At 28.5% G+C, this 26,261-nt stretch overlaps 2 protein-coding genes and 1 pseudogene across 12 annotated transcripts in view; 1 reads left to right on the top strand and 2 right to left on the bottom strand.

Annotated features, from left to right (window-relative positions):
- The window catches only part of LOC149890532 (uncharacterized), a 59,462-nt gene that overhangs the window by 5,186 nt on the left and 28,015 nt on the right, over nt 1–26,261 (top strand). For 2 of the 11 annotated variants that reach the window (XR_016450488.1, XM_090080933.1), the window contains exons 2-5: nt 2,409–2,442; nt 3,081–3,536; nt 9,872–10,199; nt 14,606–14,781. Coding sequence is in view for 5 of the 11 variants with exons in the window: in XM_090080933.1 (XP_089937059.1) it covers nt 2,409–2,442; nt 3,081–3,536; nt 9,872–10,199; nt 14,606–14,781 (994 nt within the window). In the remaining 6 variants the exon portion in view is untranslated. Of the gene's footprint in view, nt 1–2,408; nt 2,443–3,014; nt 3,537–9,871; nt 10,200–14,605; nt 14,782–14,811; nt 14,925–25,898; nt 25,991–26,261 lie in introns of those variants that run through there. The other 9 variants (XR_016450487.1, XM_090080932.1, XR_016450490.1 and 6 more) reach the window with 7 other exon arrangements.
- Nucleotides 16,762–19,444, bottom strand: LOC145186908 (uncharacterized; annotated as a pseudogene).
- On the bottom strand, nt 19,635–20,198 carry LOC149890533 (uncharacterized). Its single transcript, XM_090080927.1, has 3 exons — nt 20,019–20,198; nt 19,764–19,898; nt 19,635–19,685 (listed from the first exon to the last, which is right to left on the bottom strand). The coding sequence occupies exons 1-3, from the start codon at nt 20,196–20,198 to the stop codon at nt 19,635–19,637; spliced, it is 366 nt and encodes a 121-aa protein (XP_089937053.1).

The following is a 26,261-nucleotide window of genomic DNA, read 5'->3' as shown; positions in this document are numbered from 1 at the left end:
TTCTTTTTTGAGGTGCTAGAATGCCAAAAAAGCAGTGTAAGTCAGCATATTTACTTGTCAAAATGTGTAAACTAACATAACTATGAAGAAAACAACTTGAAAAATTTTCTGGCATCTTTTTTAAGGAACTTCAAAGAATAACCTTCACAGAACAACATTTGTATTTAGCATTTGCCAAAGGCATACAACGGGCAATGGACCGTTCCCTCTATAGAAAAAAACCGCAATGCATTTTGGTCTTTGTATTCACCGAAAATAAACAAATCTGTGTTAAAGCCTTTTAAAATAAACAGTCAAGTAATTTAATTTAAAAAGACTTTTCAAAATGATTTCAAATGATACAATATCTTGTGATAAACTAATAACTCATTCTATTAAAGAAAATAATACTGTTGAGTCAACAACAACATCAAAATACCGCGGTGGCATAACTTGTTGTGTTCCATTATGCAACAATAATTCGCTCAAAAACAAAAACTTATCGTTTTACATCATCCCAAAGGAAAGTAATTTGATACAAAAGGACGCTTTCGTGAGTTGTTTAAATCCTTTTCTAAATCACTCTTTTCAAAGGAAACTTTAGAAAGCTTAATTGGTTCTGAATTTTTTCCTTCAGCAGGAACATGCCATTGTTGTAACACTTCTGTGCATGTTTTATCGAATGGTAAAGAGTTTAAATTTAATAGCTTATATTCATTTAACTGAAATAATACTGCAGCAACATGCTTGCAGCATCCTCCCATACCAGCTTTACAATTACATTTAGCATACAAAATATCTCTTTCTTTTTGACAAAAATGTACATAAATAAGGTACTGATTTTTTTTCATTGAAGCTGAAACGTTAGCTCTAACAAGAAAAGAATTTATTTCAATCTTGACATTAGGTTTTACAACTAAATTTTTAACGAAGTTCTCCTTAAATAGCTGATACCCAGAGATTTTATGCTTTGAAGCACCTCTAGCTCCGAAATCAGTCGAACTATCGTCTATAATTAAATATTTGTGTATTTTTTCTTGGCTTATATTAGGTAGTAAGGAAAGACATCTTGACCAAGAGCTTATTTGTTCTTGTACAACTTCTTCAGCATCTATTTGGTTAAACTGACTAGATATTTCTCGAAATACTGGTTGAGTAGCGATTGAAATGTTTTTAAAAAAACATGGATCAATATCAATAGTATTTGAATCATTTTCCAAACTAGTTTCATAGCTATCAACTTTTTTTATTGCTGACATGATAATATGTTTTGATAATTTGTTTATTTTCGGTGAATACAAAGACCAAAATGCACCGCGGTTTTTTTCTATAGAGGGAACGGTCCATTTGGTTTGAAATTAGATAGCTAGCCGAAAAAGTTGCCGAAAAAATCGCGTTTATTTATGATAAACTTGCGACACGGAAAAGTCACGTGACTGAAATCCCTACGATAATACTTTATTTAATGCTTTCTCAGAACGTTTCTCACTTTTCTTTCCGTTCAAAGTTTCTCTCACTAATCTATTTAAAAATTGGGCGCTTGTCTGGTTTCGCACCCCCCCCCCTTTTTTTTTTTTTTTGCAGATTCTGAAAGATCTTTGTCTGAAACTGAAAAAAATGGTATTCATTTTTATTTTTGACAAAGAAAAAGTACTCTAATTCACATTTGAATATTTCATTTTTCCGTTAAAAACGACGCTGCTTTTAACTCCATTTTGAAACTTTTTATTGATAGTTTTAAAACCATTAATTCAAACCGCTGCAAATATTTACCTGGTTTTTGCAAGCGACTTATTATAAGACATCAAAACCGTTCGAAAAAATTCCAAATAATTTTATACCTGTTACCTGTAATTTACTGGTATTAGGCAGTCGCGCAGCAAAACATGGACAAACATCAAAGATGGAGTGTAAAAACTACTTAAAAACTGATTTTGTTTTGCTGATAGTGCTCCATCCAATTTTTTGTTCATTGTGTTTCTTAACGCTTGTAAAAACCAGGTAAATATTTTCAGCGGTTTGAATTAATCCCTAGTAGCAAGGAATATTGGCGCAATGTTGGCGCAGTATTTATATCAAGATTGGCTAAATATTGCTGAAAATATTGTCCCAATATAAAATGTCCACATTTTAATATATATATCCAATATTGTTTTACAATATTGGGTATATATTGTAAAACAATATATACCCAATATTGGCTACTTTATGTAGCCAATATTGGGTATATATTGTTTTACCGCAAAATTGCGCCAATATTGCATTTTTATTTATTATCGGTTCAATAATTCCATTTTTACATTTTTTATAGCGCTATTTAACATTAGATAGAGCTATTTAACATTATATTTTAATTATTTTTTGAATAAATTAAAGAGATACTAGTACAATGACTAAAAAGTTTGAAATGGTTTTTGTTTTCTTATAAGGTCGCTATGGTGCTTATCAGCAAAACTTTTCAATGTAAGTGCTTAACTGTATTTTTTATATACTGTTTTTTATATTTTGTGACTATAGAATATTTGCAGCTCACTTAAAAGTCGCACCCAGGGGATAAAAGAGTCATAAATATATTCGTTAATGATTAATGAGTTACTTTCTAAAACATTTTTTCTTTTGCTGAAATAATAAACATAATTTTTTTCTTGAGTAGATATAGTAGTGGTGCATCACTTGTTGCCTTAAAATTAAAAAGAGTTTTCAAAAAAATAGTGTAAAAATTACTTTTTTGCGTTCAAATTTAAAGGCACCCGCTTTAACATTTAAGCGTACAAAAGTAAATAGACTTATTTATGTTCCTGTTGTATAAAAATAATTCAAAAAAGACAAGGTTTCTGGAAATTCAATTACTTAGATGTTCATATTCAACGTTTCTTTGCTCCTAAAAAGAAACTAAAATATTAATATTTTTCTTTAAAATGTGAAAAGCTGTTTAAAGGAGAGAAAAAGAATTTCTCCAAATATTTTTAAAAATTGGTTATTTAAAAGTATAATTAAAAGTGGTTTTAAACTCTTAAGTTTTTAACTTTCTTTAGATAACTTTCAATATTCTTCAATAAAATCAAGATTCAAAGTTTCATATAATGGGCTATTCTTTATAGATGCAGTTATTTTACCTGGAAAGTTTGCCATATTACAGTCGAACTATATCACAACGTTAAAGACCCTTCGTGCAAATTATTTTGTTTCATTTAAAGTGACCTATGTTTCATATACATCTGAGTACAACATTATTGATTTCATTTCCAAAGACGGAAATAGGGTGTTTGGATTATGGTTTACATCAAACGCAGAACCTTATATTAGTTCAACAAATAATGTTTCAAACTTTTGGATTGGATTTAATTCTGTGGGTGATAAACTGATAAATATATCACACTTATACGTTGATAATCTTCGTTACAATTGCTCTCTTAGAATAAATGAGAAAATTGTTAATTCCATAATTGATAACACTTCCAGAACCTTTGAGGATGTTCAAGTGTATGTTTTTAACTCACAGAACAAACCAGACACTGGTTTTATTACAAGTATAAACATAACAAGCAAAGGAAAAGGTCAGTATTAAAGTTTTTGCTCATCAGTACTTTCCTATTTAATTCTTTGGTCATTATCATTGGTTCTGTTTTACTTCTTATTTTAGCTTCTTTTAACTCACTGGGCTCTATTTGGGAAGTTATAAATAATCCATTTGGTGTGCAAACTCTTTCTGTCCCATTATTTGTGTATATCTTTCCCGTGACTTCTGGATAAATATTCAATGTTTTATTCATCGTCACTAGTAAAAATAAAGTTCTTTCTAAGATTTTGGAAGAAAAAGCTTAAATTTGTTTTTCACATAAACTGTTTGAATTATTACATCCCAAAAAATTTTGTACTACACATCTGGGACTATAGTTTGCATAACACTGGTCGGATTTACTGAGTTGAATGAATGAGAAATTTAATAAGAGATCATACTCTCTCGTAAATATCAAGCATTTAAGATTTGAGTTTTTAGCACATGGTTAATAACATATTGATCCTAAACTAAGGTTTTCAAAATGAAGAATAAAGAATCATATTTTTTTAATTTCAACCTTGCATATATCAAAAAAAAGTTATACTTTTGAAAAATTACAAGTTTATTTAGTGAATAGTTTATGCAAATTGGACATGCAGTTTTTAAGAGAGTAAAGCTTAGAGGTTTTAAATTGAGATTTTGTAAAAATGTTTTTAAATATTTCCATGTTTTACCAAAATATTTTATACTAAACTTCATTTATTCAAACTGTTACTTGTATGATATTGTATGATATGCTTTTGATTAAAAATGACTGAGATTGGAAAGCCAGTATAAGGATATAAGGTAGAGAATGAGTTAGACCTGTCCTGCTAACGAAACCAGCCATAAAAACGAAATAACGAAACCAGCCATTGAAACCACCAGAACAATAAGCATTTTAATTATTTTCAGACAATTATGGTACATGAGACTGCACAAAACACTTCAAGTTGAATATTGCAATACAAAGATTGCTATTTTTAACATAGTAATAGCATTTACAATCATAATAATTGAATAAAGTTGAATTAAGAAACAAGTCGTGATTATTATGCTTTTAATAAATTTGAATTAGTTGTCGTGAGAAGCATAAAAAAGGTACAGGCATTGAATAAAGTATTCTGTTATTCATATCAAAAGTTTTCTTACCAGAACATGCCTTTCAAAGATGCCACTCATTTTAAAAAAATTTTTTTTTTGTTTTTATAACATCATCATATATGATTATATAAGTCTTATACTTTTAGAAGGATAATTTGAAAGAATCAAACCAAAATTTTTAACATTTTTTTTACTCTATAACTATTTTGTGACATTGGATAAATTGTTATTTTTAACAATACAACAATCAACAGTTTTGTTTTAATTTTCCTGTGGTGTATCAATTTTCTGTATGTTTTTGAATGATGTAGGTAAGGTTGATGAAGTAATAAAAAAAAAAACACATTGTTTTCGACCCTGTTAACAGGAGCTTTTAATGTACAAGAATCATTCAGCAAACTCTTTGGATGTCAGTTTCCATAAAATCCTTTAGCTATTTTAACTACATTATCTTGCTTTATTCGCCATAATTTGCCATTGTTCATAAAGTTTTTAAAAAACAAAAGAGTTAATCCATGTTAAAAAACGAAAAGCTAGGACTTTTCCCATGAAAGTTGCTGAAATTAGGCTCAAATGTTTAGAGGCATTATTAAGGAAAGACCGCAAACTTTTTTTCCCTAAATTCTTATCAGTTTAAGACTTGCAGCGAGAGAAGTTTTTTAGGTTTTGGCTAAAAAATAAGAGCCTATCCATGGGCATTGGCAACTATTACTCTAAAAAAAATGTGAGTGAAAAAAAATGTTTTGATCCAGATAATTTAAACATTAAGTGAAAATCTACTTCAAGGAGTTATTTTGCTTACGCTTAATTGAACAGAACCATACGCTTAATTGAACAGAACAGGACCTTACGCTTAATTGAACAGAAATTGAAATTACATTTTTGTTTTTTAAATTTTCTATAAAAATTTTAAAGGAAAAAAAAGATTTGAAGAAGGCCAAATGCAATTTTCCGTTCACTTAAAAATGATAATTAATTTTATTAAAGTTAATTGACTTGTAAAAATTAGTATATAGGTTTGTGATTTATAAAAGTGTTGCATATCGTCATAAGTTGCTGCAAAATAATGTGCAGTATTTTGAAAATTAATCATTTATTACTAACTTTGTTAACAAAATAACTATGTCATTTTCATTATACAACATATTCTAAACTTTTGATTTTATTACTTGTTTTAATGTATTCATACAATAGTGATTAAACCAATATTTCAATAAAGAAATAAAAATACTTAGTTTTATGAATATTTTGGGCATTTTAATTGTATCTCTGATATGTTTGATAGCCTGAAAACTTCTATTAGATGTACTTTTAACCAAGTATTATAGAATATCTATTTCAAAACTCTCCCAGGCATCCAAATTTAGTTCAGGAATGATGTTGTAGTGCTTTTTGTCAATGTAATTGAATTAGACGTTGATTCCCCAGATATTTTCCACGGGATTCAGATCCGGGCTACAGGCTGACCAGCAAAACAAACCAATTTCTAGACTGTGAAACCAAAAGTTTGTAGTTGAGCTAATGTGAATAGCAGCATTTTTTTTCTCGAAAACGAATTTTTCGCGACGGTTGTAGTGAACTAAACAGTTGTTCAGAACTTCAATCTAATCTGAGGACCTTATTTTATAAGATGTAAACGCCAAATTAGGTTTTTCTGTGGCACAAATTCTAAGCCAGACCAACAAAGATCCTCCTTAGAAGATACGGTTGGAATGCTCTTCTAATTTCTTCCGCATATTTTTCCAATAGCCGGTAAATCCATCAGAACCATCCCAATTAATCTCCTTTTTATTTGAAAATATGTATGCAGTTCAAAAAAGTAAAATTATTTGACTTTACTTTTCTGAAAAAAAAAAAGCAACCATTTATAATAAAATATTTAAAAAACTACTTAGATTTTACTGTATCAATTTGACTCTCAGTATAGCAAATTTCAAATGCCTCTTTTTGAGCCTGGAAGCTAAATTTGGATTCTTTACTACTTTTGATTGAACAATATTGTGACTAATGTGTAAAACCTTACTCGCTATTTTCTTACAAACCATTAAGTTCAATATAGATTTGATCTTCGACAATTTTATGAAGGAATTTGAAGCTCGTTTCACAATACTTCGCTTATCTTTGACTGTTAGCTTTAATTTTTCGGCTAACGTTTGGTCGTGGCATAATTTTTGGATCCTTTTTATATTTTCTTAACACCATACATGATCTACCGAGATTACGTGAAGTTTCTCGAATTGCCACCGCTTTCTTTTTTTGAGCTTTACCTTATTCTTTCTCCTTTTCATCCAATATGCTTCTTTTTGGCATTATAAAACAATTAATTGGCATTTGTTCACTTAAATTAGACAGAACAAACACTCCAGCGCGGCTATAGAAAAAAACGCTTAAAATGTTAACGACTCATCTATTTGGATGTGTAGAAAACTAAGTATAAAACAAACTTAAAAACAAAAACTCAACCAGCAAAAGCAAACAATCATGATTTCATACATCATTTTAGGTTTAAATATCGAAAAGTATAAAAAATGAGGTTAAAAAATCAGGCTATAAAATATGGTTGAAGTGTATATGGCCTACCTATTTTCATACATATTTTGACAACAGTTAACAGATAATGAAGCATTTTAAGCTATGTTAAAACTAATGACAGTTTGTTAAAACCAAATCCATTTTTTAACCCATGTATAAATATGGGTGATGATATTTTATCTAAACAAGCAATCTCCAAATATTGTAATGAAAGTAATTAAGGTATACCTTTATTCAATTTTATTCAGATTAAAGAGATGAGCTCATTGAAATGGCCATCAGTTTACATCAAATCCTAGATTCCAGATTTTCAAATCAGTTGCCAAATCGGAATACCAAATACAAAATCAAGTATACTGCTGTTTATCCAGTCAACTTGAAAAAAAAAACAAACAATTCCCTTAGGAATTAGACATTTGAATATTCAATCTGTTTTCATATATGATGAGACTGGTATACTTTTTGAACACTTTTTTGAAGTAAATCCAAACCATATATAAAATAACTAAAACTGTGTTCTTTTTCTTTAAAAAAGTATTTTACATTTTTTATTTACTAGTAAATAGTAAAAAGAAAAAAAAAATTAACTCACTAAGTTTGTATTTTCTAATATGATTGATGGGGAAACAGTGGTAATATAGTCAGTAAGAGATTTTAATAATTTTGCAAAGTATGATGTTTATACGAAACATCAATAATTATTAAATATTGCAAAATAACTCCTCAAAGTAGGAATACACTTTATATTTATTAAATGCTGTATCATAAGTTTAAATTAACTTATAATACGTTGCATTATATGGATTTTAAGATGCTCCTTTGACTTTAAAAATATAAAAATAATATCCGGATTTTTCAAGTTTTAAACTCATGTAGAACCAAACTTCAACACCGCAGCATTAATACAATTACCTTAAGAAGGCAATAGTAAAGGGAAACGTTTTTGGCTCTTTTCCACTTTCATTTTTTAGTCCAAACCGAATAAACTTTAACTCGCTTTAAATTCTAAACAGATAAGAATTTTTGGAAAAAAAGAAAATTATGGTCTTAAGGTTACGCCTTTAAACGTTTGTGCCAAACTTTAGCGATTTTGGTGAGGAAAGGTGCGGATTTTTGTTTTTCTGAATTTTTTAACATAGATCCGCTTAAAAACATAAATTGGTTAAAAAAAATAACAATAAAGTGGTTCGAGATAAATTTGTTCCTAAAAGTACACAAAACCAAATATAAAACTTTTTTTACTTGATATTAAGTTCGTCGTGGGCCTCACGACTGCTGATGCAAACAAATTTGAATGATATTTAAAACCTTTGTCTTAACAAGTTTGTTTTCTTATAAGACTTTTTTCTTTTTTTTTTTTATTATTTTGCTTTTTTTTTTTTTTTTTGTACATCTATAAACTTTTTTTACATAGAAAGAAAAACCCATTTTAATCTAAACAAATTTTTAAAGAAACGATTATTTAGCATCTCCCAATCCCTTTTCTTTCCCCTTCCCCCTCTCTACACCCCTACTTTTTTTGACTTAACAGAGTAAATTGCTCGGTCCCCACTTATTTTTTCAACAAGCCTGAAGTAACCAAATTCTAAATGGATTAAAATATTAATTTAAATATTCATCATGCTTTAACTATTATCATTAATAACTGAACACTATTTTTGATTAATTTCACTTTGAAAAAAAACTTCATAAGTATTTATTTTTCTCTCTCCACATGATTCAGCCAACTCAAATAGGCTAAAACATACTTGCCTAATTTACATTACTTTTAAGGGTAAAGTAGTTACCTATCAAATTTATTAGTTATAGCAATAAACTTTTAGAAATAGTTTTAAAATAAAGATTAACTCAAAGCTATTGTGACAAAAGAGAGGCTTTATTTCATTAAAATGAGTCGAAAATACTTTGTTACATCAACTTACGCTTTAAATTTACATCATATTAAAAAAGTGTTTTTAAAACAGTTTTAGCAAAATGATCATTTTGTCTATCGTTTTTGTGAACAAATAAAAACGAGAGGCTATAAATATATTCAATTATTTGATCAACAGCTTTATTAGTAGTAAAGTTTGTCTAGTATATGAATAAAATCCTTTTTTTATGTCATTTTAATTTTTTAAATAATTAGATTACAAATGAACGAAAGCCAAAAAAAAAACAGGGCGATTAGTTTTATAGTCTATATGTAAAATCATCCCTCCATAAACGGATATTAGCTTAGTTTTTTTAATATATTTATATTAATCCAATATCTATTCTAATGCTTTCAATGCTCTATAAGCTTTTATTTTTACAGTAATTAGATAAGGAACCCAGCAGGCAAACGACGTTATTTCAACGTCAATATATGGTAGAATATACGGTTTCAAAGTTGTTTCAACGGTATTTCATTCTCGAGTGCCTGCTGGGTACGTTAGTAATATGAGAGAAATACAGTTTTGAGCTGTAAAAATATTTGTTGTATTTAGAATCAGGATCCAAAAGCTGCCAAAACACAGCTCTAGCATTGTGAGCTCTAATATGGGGTTTAACTTAAGTAAACAATAATAAAATTACTTCAAAAACATTGTTTTAAAAATTACATATATGAAATTTGATAAAAAGAAATTCTAATGTCATATAAACTAATTAGTATATATTGCATTAGTATTGCACGTAATAAGTAATATTACCTATTAAAAATCTTATCATCCGGACTTTTTTTTTTAAATATAGATCTTGGTGTTTTAATTCGAGATATTTATCTAAACATTGACAATTCAATGGAAATATATACATATTCTAAATTGAAAGAGAGTCTCAAGTATCCTCAATATCCAGATGGCTACCACTTTATTAATGAGTTTGATGCACCTAAAAATTTTGATGAGAATTATTGTCAAAGAGTAAGAGGATGGTTTCAAGTAGTATACGATGGGAATTATACTTTCTACATTTCTTGTGATAACTTTTGTGATTTGTATTTAAGTGGAGGCATTGATCCTGGTAACAAAATCAATATTATTAGTCAGAAATCCTGGGTGCAATATCTGCATTGGGACAGGTGAGACATATCATATGAAAAAACTAAGTTTACTTAATTTAAGTGATTTAAACCGATTCGTCCTGCTTTTTTTTACTAATTACCTAAAATCAAAATTGATATTTGGGTGTGCCATATTAAATATATAGTATGCAGAGATAACTAATAGATATAAGTCACCTGAAATGCCAGGAAACTACTAAATTAAGTTACTTTTACTAAAGAATTTATACATACTATATTATATTATACAATTATACATATGCTTACAATTATGTTAACAAAATGGTGGATATAAATAAGTTTTGAATAATTTATAAATGATGGCATAATTAGCGTTAAATCGCATTGTATTATGTATTAACTATATTTTTGTTGTTATTATTATGTGTCATATTAATGAAGTGTAGCAACACATTTTATTCAACTTTTGTGCCTTCAAGGCATAAATGAATACTGCTGATCGACATCAGTTCCTGTCAAAAACCGTCAAACGCCGTTTTTTTATGTGCAAATAACTGCAACAAAGTTTGAAGGGTTTTTTGCATCAAATTGGGACGGGGAAATCGATTTTTTAAAACCGCCCTAACCGCAAAAAATAAAACTCGAACATGCATCAACTTTAGAGGCAAAACAAAATACTTTGACAATAAACTAGTTCTGTGCAACATCAGTTGCACAGAACTAGTTTAAACTCGGAGTGAAAACAAAAACAATTAACACAAATGAACCAAGCTTTGAAGCTTAACCATCCCCAAAATGCAAAATGATATGAAAATTTGATTGTTCAGCACAACAACGCTTGGCTATATGTAATAAAAAACATTTTTGAGGTACTGCTGTGTGTTGTCATAACCCACCAGTGTTAATCAGTTTATACTGCTCTTTCCAACTACCACTTGCTCCGATCAAAAACTCATGGCCTGAACAAGCAGCACTCTAATTTTTGAAAAATAAGCCAAGTACTGGATTAATTTTTTAGAATGTTTCAAATCGTGAGATTTATTTAATTCAGCTTCAATATACCGCCAGAATAGTTTTAAAACGTTAAAGCTAACAATTGGCAATACTTAGAATAAAATAAATTGTTCTCTGAAAAAGTTTTAGCATAGTTAGTACAATGTATTTAAAAAAAAAAACCTTCATTTTCATTATATTGGTAAAATGTAAGTAAAAACTTCATATTATACCCTTCCATTGTGTAAATAAGTTCGCAGTTAATAATGGCAATAAAAAGCTTTTATGTTCAATATTAACTTTTATTAAAGCTAACTCTTAGAAATAACTCTGTTTTTAAAAAAGGGAATAGTTTTTCCCTAAGCAATCTTTTGCCTTTTTTATACTTGATCCTTTGTTTTGGGCATCAGTGAACGTTCATTTTTGCAAGTTATTATTTTGTGGTTGTAAATAAATCATCTCAAATGGAGAGGTTGTTACCAATAGCATCTTACTTAAATTTTTTATTTTCAATAAAAAATTTAATTTTAGAATTAGTTATCTTGCAAAAATGGTATAATTGTGTAAAACTCGATTTTTCAAGCAATATTCTTTTCTCAGGCAGACCTAAAAAAAGAGATGATCAATATCAAAATACTTCTTATCTCTCTTAAAATTGACCGTGGAGATTTTTATGGCATTATTTATGATGAAAAAGTTGTGAGAACCAATACTTAATATAAGATATAAACTTGATGTGAACTTGTTTGGGTAATAAATCTTTGTTTAACAGAAGTAATCTAGCGTATCATCAAAAATTGAATTAAATGTAGAGTTGTTATCAACAATTGAATTGCGTAAAAATTACGAGTTAAGTCATATTTAGCGACGAATAGATCTTCATTTTGTGGGAACAGTAAATACAGTGAGAACAGAATTTAATTGTACAAAGTAATTTTTGCATTTTATTTTGCTAAAATTTGCTTTTAATTTAAATAATAAAAATAACTAAATCATCTTTTTTTTAGTTTATTATAGCTATTTCTTATTTATAATTAATAAGTAAAAATGTAAGAAAATGTATTTGTTAAACAATTTTTGATTTTTTTACTTAAGCAGGTATTAATTTGCGTGCACTAATTAATAGTAAAAAACTATTTTATAATTCGTTATGAATGTTTATAATTTTTTTAATTAATGAAATCTCTTTTTTTTTTTACTTATTTTATATTTCTAGAATACTATTTTTAGCAATTAATATTATTTTTCATAAAAAAAATTCATTAAAAACTCTGTTCATCGAACATGTTGGCACCCAAAGGTTTATATTTAAATACTACTCAATGAAAACTGGTTTTAGATTTGGTTAATCAAGAAAATACTTTTAAAAAAGTTGAAAAACTTACAAATATTCCAATTACAACAGTAGGAGCAATTGTAAATAAATACAAACAGTATGAAAAGTTTAAAATTTGTACTGAACAATAACGAAAGAATAATGAGACAACGAAACAATGAAGAGAAAAGGATTTAAAAAAATTGGTTTCAAAGTGCAAAAAATATAGCGAACCTTCTGAAAAATTAACAGGAAACACAACTTCACTAACAGCAATTAGATATTGCATTCATAAAGCATGGTTCAGTGGATGTATAGCTTAGAAAAAACCGTTTTTAATAAAAAATCATATGAAGAGAAGAATGAATTTTTCAAAAAAGTATTATACAAGGCCAGCATCATTTTGAAAAAAAAGTTCTTTGGTCTGATGAACTTAAGTTTAATTTAAAAATATCTGATGGTGCACAGAGAGTTTGGCGAAAAAGGGATGAAGCATTTGATTTCAGTTGCACGACAGGAACTTTTAAACATGGTGGTGGAAGTATAATTTTAAGGGGTTGTATGGCATGTTGTATGGTGTTAGTAAACTAGAATTAGTTGATGAAACTATGAATGCTGATTTCTATAACAATATATTGAAACGAAATTTAAAATCTTCTTCTAAAAAACTTAGATTTAAACAGTTTTTCATTTCAACAAGACAATTATCCAAAACATACTGTTAAAAAAAATAAAACCTTTTTTGATGAAAATGACATAAACGTTTAGGAATGGCCTTCACAGAGCTCAGATTTGAATCCAATAGAGAATTTATGGAGTTTATTAGATTAAAAAAATAAATAATCGAGCATTTACAAAATAAGGAAGATTTGAAGAAAGCTTAAATCATGGTCTATCATCGACAATAATCAAATCAAATGTCAAGAGGAATCCTTGCCGAAACGCTTTTGAAATGTAATTAAAGCAAAATGTTTTATGTAATTAAAGCAACTAAATATAAAGTATATTAATAAAAAATAAAAACTTGAAACTGTTTCTTAGTTATTTTAATAAACTGGTATTTTTTCTTAACTTTAACCTTTAACGTTTTTCTTTTTGTTTTATGTGCAAGTGTTTTAATCCCCTTCTTTTTGTTACAAATTCTTAACTAGGTAATCAAAACTATAAACACAATTTAACAATTTTTTTGTAGGTTTTTACCAAATGAATAATTGAAGAAAAAAAAAATCTGTATAAGTAGTGTGTGAAATAATATTTTATTCAAAGATGTTAGTTTTATTAAAAACTTATTTTTTTTAATTCAATTCTGTTCTCACTGTATGCTTACAGCTTTTCTCTTGTTCCAAGCTTATAGGTTTTGAAAGGATACTAAACAACTGATTTTATACCATGTAAGCTTTAAAATTAAGTAGAGCTTGTTTTTTTAACTCTCAATGATTATATATTAGTTTTTAATTTGCTATTTTAAATTTTAGATATAAATCATAACTTTAAATTCTTTTTTATTAGCTTATTTGTTTGTTGGTAAATAAATATAAAATATCTTCAAATAGTTCTTATTATTCGAAACAACAATCTTACAAGATTATTTCAAATTCTCCAGTTGCTCCTGGCTATGCAATCAACATTTATACTTTTATCTTAATGAAAGTGCTCATGTTCAATTTTAAAATTGAGTATCATTTGACAATGTTTATTCCAAAGCTAGTAGAACAAAATCAAATTTGGAGTTATCTAATAAACATTCTAGTTAAATTTTCTTCTTGTATTTATATAAGCTATTGCCATGCTGTGATAATAGAGAGCTGGAAGAATTATTGGTAAATGAATGCTACTAGTAACTAATAATTTCAAATTATATAGAATGATCCTAATCAATCTTTAAGGAAAATCTTTCAATACAACTCACGTTATTGAAGGTTTCCATATTATTTTGTTTACACATACAAGAATTTATATTATCATCATTAATTTTAATAAATTAATAATAATAATTTATATTATTATTATTAATTTATTATAATATATTATATTGTTTACATACAAGAAGTTAGATTTACTTTTGATGAGACTAAAACTATAGTTACAGATTTTGTAAAACTTTAAAAGTAATGGCACGAACTTTGATGGGAAATATTTTGGCATTTTATTTTAGTCAGAATCAAAAATCTGCAGAAATCTTTTTAAAAGCAAACAGCAAGTACTATATTGAGGCGCTCATGTGTGAAGGTAAAATTCTTGATTCCTTATCAGTTGCTTTCAAACAAACAAATGGAAGTTCTGGTTTTTTAAAACCTATATCAGCTGAATGGTTTAGTCAAATGAGAATTGGTAAGTTAGTTCTATCTTATAAATGTATTTGATTTATCTTTCCTTACTTTTGGGTATCAATTTGCATAATTCCTTTATACTGAAACACAAATTTGCAGCCAAGGTTCTGAAGCTTGATCACATAAAAAATGTGAAATGATCAAGTAAGATTATTTATTTTAGATATAACATACCATTTGCTTTGTGTTTGATACATTATGTTATAGCTGATAAGATTATAATATGTATTTAAAAAAGCAGCTCTTAAGAATACATAAAAAAATTGTTTATTTTTAGGTAGAGCACTTTCTTAATCATTTGATATTTATGTTGAATAACTAAATAAGAAACTTTGGAAAGTTTTAATGAGGTTTCGATAAAAAACAAAAAATCACGTGATATGAAATTATTAATTTATGATTGCTACAAAGTTTATTGAAAGAAAAAAAATTACTTTAATGGATCTAAACGAAACTTATGAAAAGTATTGCAAATAAGTGTCGTGAAAAATATTTTGAATATCTAAATAAGCAAGTAGAGATATTAATTATAGAGATAATACCCATATGCAAACGGAAAATAAAGTGAAAAAACTATTTTAATGAAATTATAGACACTTATTTATTAAATCAAACACAAAAAAACAACGATAGGGTACTTAACAAAAGCACAAAACGTAAAATAAATTACATAAGAAAATCAAGAACTTTCTAAATTGGGGAGCCCTGGACTCAATCTTCTTACATGATTATAGTTCTTTTTTTTAGCAATTTGGCAGATACTTTATTCATAATTTAACTCATATAATGCTAGAAATACATCCCAGTGATTATAATCTTTGGTAGGAATAATTTTAACATAATTTTTGTGCCTCATCTCTCAGGGTTGTAGGAATGTTTTCAGTTTCAAGTTTGCGGGGTTATGAATATGCGAAAGTTATGAATATGCGAAACGTTTTGTTTAGTTTTTGTCAATTGTAAGATAATCTGTCTCCAAAATTGTATGAACTAGTTTTTTGATAGTTTTTGACCTTTTTTTTTTCCTTTCAAAAAAACTCCACTCAGTTCTCTGCTATACAGGGTTGACATTTTATTTGAGGGTGCATTAATTCTCAAAACGCCATCATTTAGAATTATATATATTAGACATTTACTATTTGAAAAAAAATTGGAAAACAATAAGCTTGAAATTAAGAGCTATTTTCTGAGAAAACCAGGCAATGCTCAAAAGTGAAATCTTTCAATCATTCCCAATTTTACATATTGCGTTGTTTGTAATATTAAAAAAATGCCAGTAAATTTATTTTTAAATAATTCTTGTTCCTGAGTTATGGTCGGTCAAACTTTTGCCCTTTTAATACTTGGAAAGTCACTTTTGGGGTTTTATGATTTTTAAACTAAGATTAAAAGCAACAAGACCACTGCATCCTAAGTTTCTTTTCATATTATGGAAGTATAGGTAGAACTTTAAAAAAAAAAAAAAAAAAAACTTGAGGACAACCCTTCCTTTGTCTAAAAATCATAAGCTGAAATCACACATTTTTGAATTTGGGGCCTACTTTAAATACATTTATCTCGGAGCGTAAAATGTGCCCGTGACTGATCTTCTTCTTTTTTCAAAGAGTATCTTATTGTTATTTGAATGGTCTAAAGAAACTTAGAGGATATTGTTTACAAAAAAATTATGAATCATCAAAGTGTCAAAAAATGTTTTAGTTAGCGTTCAAATATCAGCCATTATGAGAAATGAAAAAAATCCCAAGATTGAATGTATAAATTTTCTATTACTCCTTATTACAATTTTTTTAATGCAAAAAAAAAACTTAGGGGGTGATATTACATTGTTGAAATAACTCCACTACAAAAAGTTAAATTTTTTGTATATTTAAAAAAAAAAACTGAATGTAGCAGCGGAATTAATCAACTTTATATATCACGTCCTTCTCTTATTATGTCATTGTTTGCGTCGTAAATCGGTTTTACAAATCCTATATCTTTGATTTTAATGCATTGTTGCTTGAAATGCCTTTTGGTCTTTTTTAAATTGATCATCCATAAGCTTATATTCTCCAGACTGTTTTAACGGTAATGGTGGTAGAATTCCACAAATGTTTTACTGTCTTTGTACTTTGTAACATCAGGAAAAGCCGGCCACTTAAAAAGATTCTTGACTGCAGAACCATACTTCATACAGCTCACCATGTAACCATCAATGAGAACCTAATATGAGTAATGATTTTTCTAATTTGAAAAATAGTTTGAAAAATCTGATTAACATTGGACAAAAGTAAAACTTCATTTAAATTTAGTGACACATTCAATATGATCAAATAATGTTTAAAAAAAAAATGTTTTTATTTGAATGAAAAACTTTTTTTTTTAAACATTGAATGAAAATGAAGTAGCTCATTAATAATCCCAGGATACCAATTGCTCATATAAATAACAACAATCCAATTGTTTTCATACCATACACCAGATAAATCAATGGCAATGCTTTTAAATTCCTTTTCAAATTCTTCATTTGCTAATTCTTCTTGATCTACAGAAAGAAAAATATAAATATTTATCCAAACACTTGTACAAATATTTATAATTACAAAAAAACATTAAAATATATATTAATGAGAGTAGATATAAAAATTATTACCTTGATCTGCTGTCTCTTCTTCTTCTTCGTTATCCGCATTAGTACTACCAACATCATTTGTTTCATTTAATGTTTTGTCTTTTTGAAGCCTGCTCCAACGTGAAAATAGTGATCTTATTTGCTGAGTTGTTACGTATTCTGAGACATGAAGCTCTTTTCTTATCAAACGGTGCACCTGCCCTGGGCTAAATTCTTTTCCAGATACTTCACCTTCCATAAAGAGTTTATATAATATATCTTTTTGTCTCATACTATACCGGAAGGTACTGCGTATAGGTAAAGCCCAACCTTTAACATATTTGCTAATGTCAGAACATTCTTCTTCAAATACCTACTGTTGTGAGTCTGGTTTATAACTATGTAAGTTTGACTGAACTTGCATCTTATTTATGAAACTCTGTCTCACGTTATTCATTCCTGATTTTTAAGTGGTGATAATGTGTCTTCCCGACATCATGTGTTCTTCTAGTTCTTCTGATGTATGGAATGATCCATTACAATTTGGCTCAGAGCAAAAGTGAAACAAATTTAGTGATCTATCTTCGCGAAACTTTTCCTTCTTATTGCTTTTAAAAACTCTTGTTTTCTTGTCAGTATCAATATATGGGTGTGTTAAAAACATTTTTAGATCAAAATTGACATTAGAAAATTCTTGTTTAACTTCATCGCCAACTGCATAGTATCGCCACATTGTCATATAGTTATGAAAGAACTCAAACGAATGATACTGACTTATTTTAGCTATTTTTGTTCCACTCAACTTGCTGTTACCCTTTATAGTGGCAACACCAACAGCAAAATTTTTCAGCCCATGTCCGTAATGTAAAGCAGTATAAATGTCCTCTGCACACATCAAATCGTTACCAGCATCAACAAAGCTACGAATCAATGACTTTGCTCCGGCAGCCTCTCTGTCGCACTGATCCTTGCCACGACAAGGTTCGTTATAATCGTAGCGCTTAAGCTGTATTTGGTTATTTTTGCACAACATAAAAAGAGCTTCCATTATAAAGTTGCCATGGTACAATGAAGCATTGTCAGATTTTGCAAAGAGTTTATTAACACCAGAATGGTCATGCTTAAACTTCGGAAGAAATAATTAGGCAATTGATAGTGTTTCCGATAAACCTTGCTCACACCTATAAAGAGCAGTAAAATACACCTTTTTTTGTAAAATGTTGTTTTTCTTAGTGAATGTCTAGATGCAGTGACATCCCCTTTTTTCCAAAATATTCTTTTTGAACTTCCCTGAATTTGGATAATAGAACTTTTTGGCAATAGTCTTTCAACCAAAATCCAGTTTCTTCATCAAGACTTTCAAAAGCAAAAACTTTGGCTTTTTTCTGCTGACAATTACGCATTAAATTTTTTTTATAATCAATATTATCTTTTTCAGCAATTTCAATATCATAAATAGTATCCTCGTCGGCTGAATTATTTGATGCTAATCTTTTTATCTCAACTAAGGATTTGTGTAAATTTTCATACTCATAACAAATCTTATCATTAGGTGCTATTAAAATCTGTTGCAATTGCTTGTCGGTTAAATCACTTAAAGCAAATATTGGGCAGTGGGAGATAGAATTAGGGTTGGTAAATCTTGCAACATAGAGAAACCATTCATAGCTGCAGCAGTAATATCATCCAGTCCCGCTAAACATTTTCGTTGAGATGGTTTATCAGCATGAATTATTCGCCACAAACTGCTTTCCGATAAAGGAGAGTTGTTCTCACTACTGCAAACTTCATTATAAAATGCAATTGTATGACTCATTTTAGCTTTCAAAACTGCACGAGATATTTTACATACATCATTTGAGTCAAATTTAATTTTTTGTGACTCCATATGCAACATCTTGAAGAAGACTGCTGTTAAATATGAAATCAAGAAAATGTTCAGCTTTTTTCCTGGTCGATTTCGCGTAATTTCTTTTTCGACAGGAATAGTTGTACCTATGTTAGCATCCTTCATTTTTCGTGCCTGTTCTATCTTGTATTTGGAGCACCCAAAAACTTTCATAAGTAACTTCTTAGTAAATTTTTCATGTTCAATTAAACACAGAACAATATGTTCATCTAGAGTCACTTTCTTCATAAATTTTAACAAACTTTGGGATTGCGACAAAATACGGAACCTACAGGAACATTTTTGTTGTAATGTTTTGAAACATTTGTTGACATATTTATTGAAACACTTCTTACAGCTGGTGATTTTTTACCAACACTTAGCTCATGCATTGGATGACAGCGTCTTCTTGGAGGAACCCAGCCAATACCTTGAATTTAACAAAAATCAAAATTTGAAATATTTATTTTAAATTTTTAGTAAATAAAATTTGTTGTTGTTGAAATACGGTTGTAAACAGATTCTTACCAAAGTTAAATCTATGGTAAGGACATATATAGTCGTTATCAGAAAGTGATATGCACCCTCGGTTTTCTATAAGAGACTTTTCTTTCCATTCTGTCTCTTGGTGCGCCTTTAAAACCTAAAAACATAAAACTTAGATATTATGCAATGTAAACTGATGGAATTAAACAACAATCGTTTTACACTACTATATGATGCTAACGGGGTTTTTTTTTACATCGCTAAGAGCATTTCTTACTTTAATTTTTACAAAGTGTGCTTTGACATCCAAAGTCAGATCTTGTATCTTGAATAACCTATTTTCATTGAAACGAAGATATGGTCCACACTTGACATCATTAACTTTGCAAATTTTTTCAACAACAACCTCTGGCTCTGACATATTTTTTGCAACTAAGTGTTTTTTTTTAAAGTACATTTAGCATAAAATGCTCTTACTCTGTTCTGAATAACTCAGAAATATATGCTCAATAAACATACTGAATAACTGTAAATAAAGAAATAATTCCTAACTATAATTAATTATGTTCAATAAACATCAAGTGAAAAATGTTTAGGGGAGATGGGGGCGCATTGATCGCCGTAGCAGTGTTTCGAAAATTGCGCAGAACCTGAAAGAGATGTAAAAACTTATTAACTACGAAACACATGTAGAACTATCTGGCTTTTGGAATATATAAATATTTTGATTTAAAAAAATGATAAACATGAATAATTTTAACTTTTAAACAACCCTCTCAAAAAATCAATGTACCCCAAACTATGGGGTACTATGATCTCCGACTTGGGGCACATTGATCTTATATGCGTAATATTATCTAAACGTTTAACACTTCTATAACTAAATCTTGTAAATAATTTAGTCAAAGGGTAATATTGTATAACATATAATACATCTAAATTTTTTAATTATTTTTTAAATATAGCAGTTAAACCCACTAGTCTAATTTTTAATTAAAAAATGTATAAATCACAGCAGCTATAAGCTACCCGCTTTATATACGTTTAAAACTTTACAACAACTTGAAATTTATAAGAACTGAAATATAAAGACTGAAATAAGAATACAACTTTTAAGTTTACAAAACTTGTTAAAAGTACAATATTTTGATTAAGAATATTTCATCATTTGTGAAAGTCAAGTTGTGAAGCAGCTTTTGGTTTACATTGTTTTTTATTCCTAAGCAAGTAATTCTTAGTTTCTTTCTTATCTTTTGTGGAGACTTTTTGTTGATTTTTGGTTTGCTTCAAAATTTTCTTTTCTTTTGACAAACGAATTTCATTTCTGACAGGAGTATCAGTCAAGATCCTTGTTTTTAACTGCCTACTTTTAACTTTTTTTTTTCTGGCAGATGCTTTTGGGTAAGTTCTTAAAACCTCAGGTGAGATTATAGAAGCAACACTTGTTGACACTTTGTTTAAAATACTTGTTTCAATATTTACTATAGTTATTTCAGACTCTATGTGATTAACATATGCTGGTATCATTTCAGATTCCATGTTGTTGACAGGAGTGATAGTAACTGTATCTGGAGCAGCTCTATCTGTAACTGATGATGGTAGATATTCGTCATCTTTGAAAATTTCAGAATTGAATGGCTCAATGCCAGCTACTCTAAATCCTGTCTGTATATTAGATGGTGAGAAAGCTTTTGTATACGGTTCTCGAACTATTGAAACAATATCATAAATGGTCATTGGTCTTGGGTTTGAAACCCAATTATCACATGCAGAATTGTAAAACCTTTTCAATGGTCCAAAAACAGTTCTATCTAATGGCTGCAATTTATGGCTGCAATGGGGAGGAAAACTTATCATTGTAATTCCGTGTTGAATTGCAAGCTCCAAGCCTTTAACAGAAATATGGCTTCATGACTGTCGAGAAGTAACAAAACCGGAGATTCCTGAAAACACTTTGAATATTTAACAAAATGTTTAATCCATTCTATGAAAATTTCTGAGTTCATCCAACCAGAAGGATTTGCAAATCCCACACATCCAGGAGGTCCTTCCTTAATCATGTAATCATGAAACTTTACCCTAGGAAAAATAAATAATGGAGGAATGGAATTTCCAATAGCATTAGAGACACAACATGCAGTTACCAATGTTCCTCGTTCTGCAGATGTGATTCTTCCAACTTGTTTGCTTCCTCTACCAGCTAAAACCTTTACCGGCTTTTGAACGGTTGTTAAACCAGTTTCATCAACATTATATATACAGTTAGGATTATATTTATATCGATTTCTTACCGTTTTAAGATTTTGAAAAAACTCTCTTACAGTGTGTTTGTTAAAAGCTGTTGATCGAGCAAAGCTCGTTGCTTCAGGTGTTCGTAGAGACAACTCTGGTTGTCTTTTCATAAAACCTTGCAACCAATCAATGCCTGCAATTTTATTTTTGATCCATGATGATGGGCATATCTTATTGTTTTTTAAAGCAAATTCATGTGCCAATAATCGCGTTGACCTAGTTGAAAGGCCATAGTTCATTTTTGATGCAATTAGTAAATAACTTGATAAACTTTTTTCATCTTCTGCTGTAAAAACTTGTCTATTGTTGTAGTTAGGCTTGAAAGCTTCATTTGGATTAAGCCTCTTTTTACGACAATATCTTTTTAAAGTCATTCTATCTATGTTAAACTGACGTGCTACAACATTCAGTTGTGTTCCTTCTAAAACTTTGTTAACAGCTACTTTCATTGTTTCACTTGGTATAGCAACTTTATTTGTTTTTTTAATTCTATTTCTAACCATTTTAAGATCTGTAAAAAAATATATCAATAAAAACATACGTTTTTAATAAATGCTAATATTTAACATAATAATATTATGTTAAATATTTTTTAATTATTATGTTAAATATTATTCTTTTGATATTATAAAATAATAGTATTATTATTACTAGCTTATAACATAAGTAGATTTAAAAAATTAAATGCTAAAAGCTATTGTTTGTTTATATATAGTTTTTTTTTAAATTATAAATACAACTCCATTCGTTTAACTGTATTGCTTATAAACAAAAACATGGGGCACTTCGTCTTCTATGGGGCACTTTGATCCTCCGATCAATGGGCCCCGCATAGTCAAAGATCAATGTACCCCAATAGGTATAGGTAACATATTGATAGCAATATCTACTGTATAAATTGCAGCCAAATAAAAATTATATATTATATTATACACCTAACACTTACAAGTTTAAAACAAAATTGTTGTTAACCCATACAGACATCTAAATAAAAATATATTTGAATTATAGTACGATTTAAAAAAATCACTTTTTATGACGAAAAACAATATTTTCTTTATTTTTTTGACGCTGATAACCTTATGAAAAAATATTACGAATAATCAATTAGGGAAGCATAATGGTTAATTAAATTGCAACCTCACTTCTAGTAAGGCAAAAATGAACGAGTAAAAGCCAAAAGATCATACTGCCCCGGCGATCAATGCGCCCCCATCTCCCCTACTGGTAAAAAAAGTTTTTTCAAGTCTACAACCGTTTAAATGAAAAAAAAAAAAAAAAAAAAAAATCAGATTTAGCATCATTTTGACGTAAAGTTATTTCAACAATGTAATATCACCCCCTAAGTTTTTTTTTTGCATTAAAAAAATTGTAATAAGGAGTAATAGAAAATTTATACATTCAATCTTGGGATTTTTTTCATTTCTCATAATGACACTGATGACTCATAATTTTTTTGTAAACAATATCCTCTAAGTTTCTTTAGACCATTCAAATAGCAATAAAATACTCTTTCAAAAAAGAATAAGATAAGTCGCGGGCACATTTTACGCTCCAAGATAAATGTATTTAAAGTAGGCCCCAAATTTAAAAATGTGTGATTTCAGCTTATGATTTTTAGACAAAGGAAGGGTTGTCCTCAGGTTTTTTGATTTTTTTTTTTTTAAAGTTCTACCTATACTTCCATAATATGAAAAGAAACTTAGGATGCAGTTTTCTTGTTGCTTTTAATCTTAGTTTAAATATCATAACAAAAAAAAAAAATTTAAATAGGTATCATAAATTATATTTGATCACAAATTAATAAAAATTAAAGGTATAAATCAAAATTTGATACAGCATTAAGTAAACTAAAAATAATGATACTTAGTTCTTCTGATGGTACTAAACAATATTTTGGCACTTCCGATATCTGGCACAACCGATCGCTTTGGTGCATTGCCACAGATATTTTGTATATGCCACAGCTTTATTAAACAAATTTTTTTGTTGTACTTAAGATCAAGTAATTTCTTTAGATTCAATTACACGCTAAATGTTCGGGGTTACCGGCCTTCGAAAGCTACCCGCCTTTTCCCTAATTAAAAAAAAGCAACAATGCAAAACTGTAACAGTATTTTTAAATGGTTAAGTTCGCATCTGGTTAGCGTTAACAAGTCTTTTTTTTAATAGTAGGTGAAACTGGATTTATTTTTTTTCAAAAGTATATAGCTTGATGTATTCATCAATTAAATTCACTCCTTGTTCAATAGTATCTTTCAAAATTTATGTGGCAACAGCCAATTTGACAGAGTTGTAGACCTTCTGAATAAAGAAAAATCTATGCCTACATAATAATTTCCGTTTTTGATTAAGTAACTGCATTATTAAAACAGGGCTTACGGTAGTGTATTTTGCAAAGCTTTCATTCAAATAACGTTTTGAATGAAGTTTATGCAAAGTGCGCTTTGATAATCCACTATATATTTTTTATTTTTAGTCTCCTTGAGTTTTTCTCTAAACATCCAAACCTTCAGCGAACAGATAAGTTTTAGCTCAATAAAATCACACTATCTAGCTCTATGAAATCACACTGATGCTTAAAATGAAATAGTTTAAATGATATTGAATTTAAATGATATTAATACAATTGCTCTCTGAAATATAGATATATTCCTGGAAGCTTTTCTAATTATTTGATAGTTACTTCAAAATATATTAAACTTTTAATGCTTGAACTCTTTAAAGCAATTTAAAAAAAAGGTAATAAAACTGTTTATAAAAAAAATCAAACGAGTTGAAGTCCACTGTTGGCACATATAATGTCAAAACAGTCTCTCAAAATTCTCAGTTATGTTTCAAGATGTAGTTTGCTCATAAACCCCTAAAGCTAAACTTCTGTAAATTCAATTGCTTATCTAAATAAAAAGATACTTATTGACTGCTGCCTCAAAGATCAAAAATAAGTCAACTATTTCTGTACAGGTGATTTTTTATTTTAATAAATTTTTAATGGAAATCCAGGTTTGAGTTCACTTAAAAATGAATGTAAATACAAGTTCTAAACAAGTTTTTGATGTTTATCTTTTCTCTGGAACATGATGATAAATAAACATTAATCTTTATAAGTTCAGGACCAAGATGCTTAAATGCTACAGTGAAAAGAAATTTCGCTTTCAGACAAAGTTTGAAAAATAACATTTTTTTCTTTGTTTTGAGGTGTCTTGTTTTAAAAGATTTGTTTTCTCTAAATGCATCTCTCTCCTGTTTTATATGCTTTAACAACATTTTCTATATTACTACGCCATTTGATCTAATGGTGAATCATGAGAAACTCTTTTTCTTCATGTACGGTGATAATTCCATGAATCTGGCGCGAGTAACGTTAAACAGCTTTTCTAATTTTTTTCCCGTCCTTTATGTTAAATAAAGAGATCTTGATTGTGTTTCAATTTATATCTTTATTTTTTATATTTTTGTAAATTTATCATACGCGCTTGACATTATCAACTATGAGTTTCTTAACTACTCTTGACCATTCATCAAAAAGATTAAGAGATTTACATCACAAATTGCTTGCTTTGTTTTCACTTTGTAGTAACAGAATAGTGCTATTATTTCTCTATTTGAGGACAGTCTAGTTGAGCTAAGAGCTTGTGACATTTGGCCAATCAGCCGAAAGATATATTTTCTCTTTGTTCTTGTTTTTGAGGGATTTCGGAACAAACTTATTCCAAGGCAGTAAATATTTTTATCATCAAGCATATTGTATAAACAACTAATATTAATTCAAATTATTTACAAATTCCACATCAATGTTTAGATAGCTATTCATCTTAAACGATAAATAAATGTTGTTACCATTTGATAAACAATATTTATCAATTGTTTCAATTATTGTGTTTTAAAATGAGAATACTACCTTAAGATTATAAGATAATAACTTGTTACTCAGAATACGTTTCTATTATTTTTATGGTTTGTATACTTTTCTATTATTTTTATGGTTTGTAAAGTCTTATGAAAAATTTTTAGGTAAATTCTGTTTTCTAGAAAGAAAAATATTAAAGATTTACAAAATAGCTTACAACATAATAACTTTTTAAGCTCGTATTGGACTTAACAATTTTTTCAGTCTTATAGTTGTTGTATAAGTCATAATTTTATTATTGTTGTAATATTCACAATTTTTAATAAAAATGCTGAAAATATATTTTTTGTAAGGTTTAGAGATGTCTGGCTATAGGTG

The sequence above is a fragment of the Hydra viridissima genome, unplaced genomic scaffold, assembly GCF_058129835.1.
Source record: "Hydra viridissima isolate aposymbiotic clone 2 unplaced genomic scaffold, HvirCarnegie_v1 scaffold_3, whole genome shotgun sequence".
NCBI classification, from domain to species: domain Eukaryota; kingdom Metazoa; phylum Cnidaria; class Hydrozoa; order Anthoathecata; family Hydridae; genus Hydra; species Hydra viridissima.
Note: the sequence above shows the minus strand (reverse complement) of the source record. Positions and strands in the feature narration are given on the sequence as shown.

Bases quoted from the DNA above. Each gene is read 5' to 3' on its own strand.
- LOC149890533 (XM_090080927.1), bottom strand. From the start codon at position 20,198: ATGTACTTTAAAAAAAAACACTTAGTTGCAAAAAATATGTCAGAGCCA. The intron at 19,899-20,018 runs GTAAGAAATGCT...TTATGTTTTTAG, and splicing joins CACACTTTGTAAAAATTAAA to GTTTTAAAGGCGCACCAAGA. The intron at 19,686-19,763 runs GTATTTCAACAA...GTTAAATTCAAG, and splicing joins GTAAGAATCTGTTTACAACC to GTATTGGCTGGGTTCCTCCA.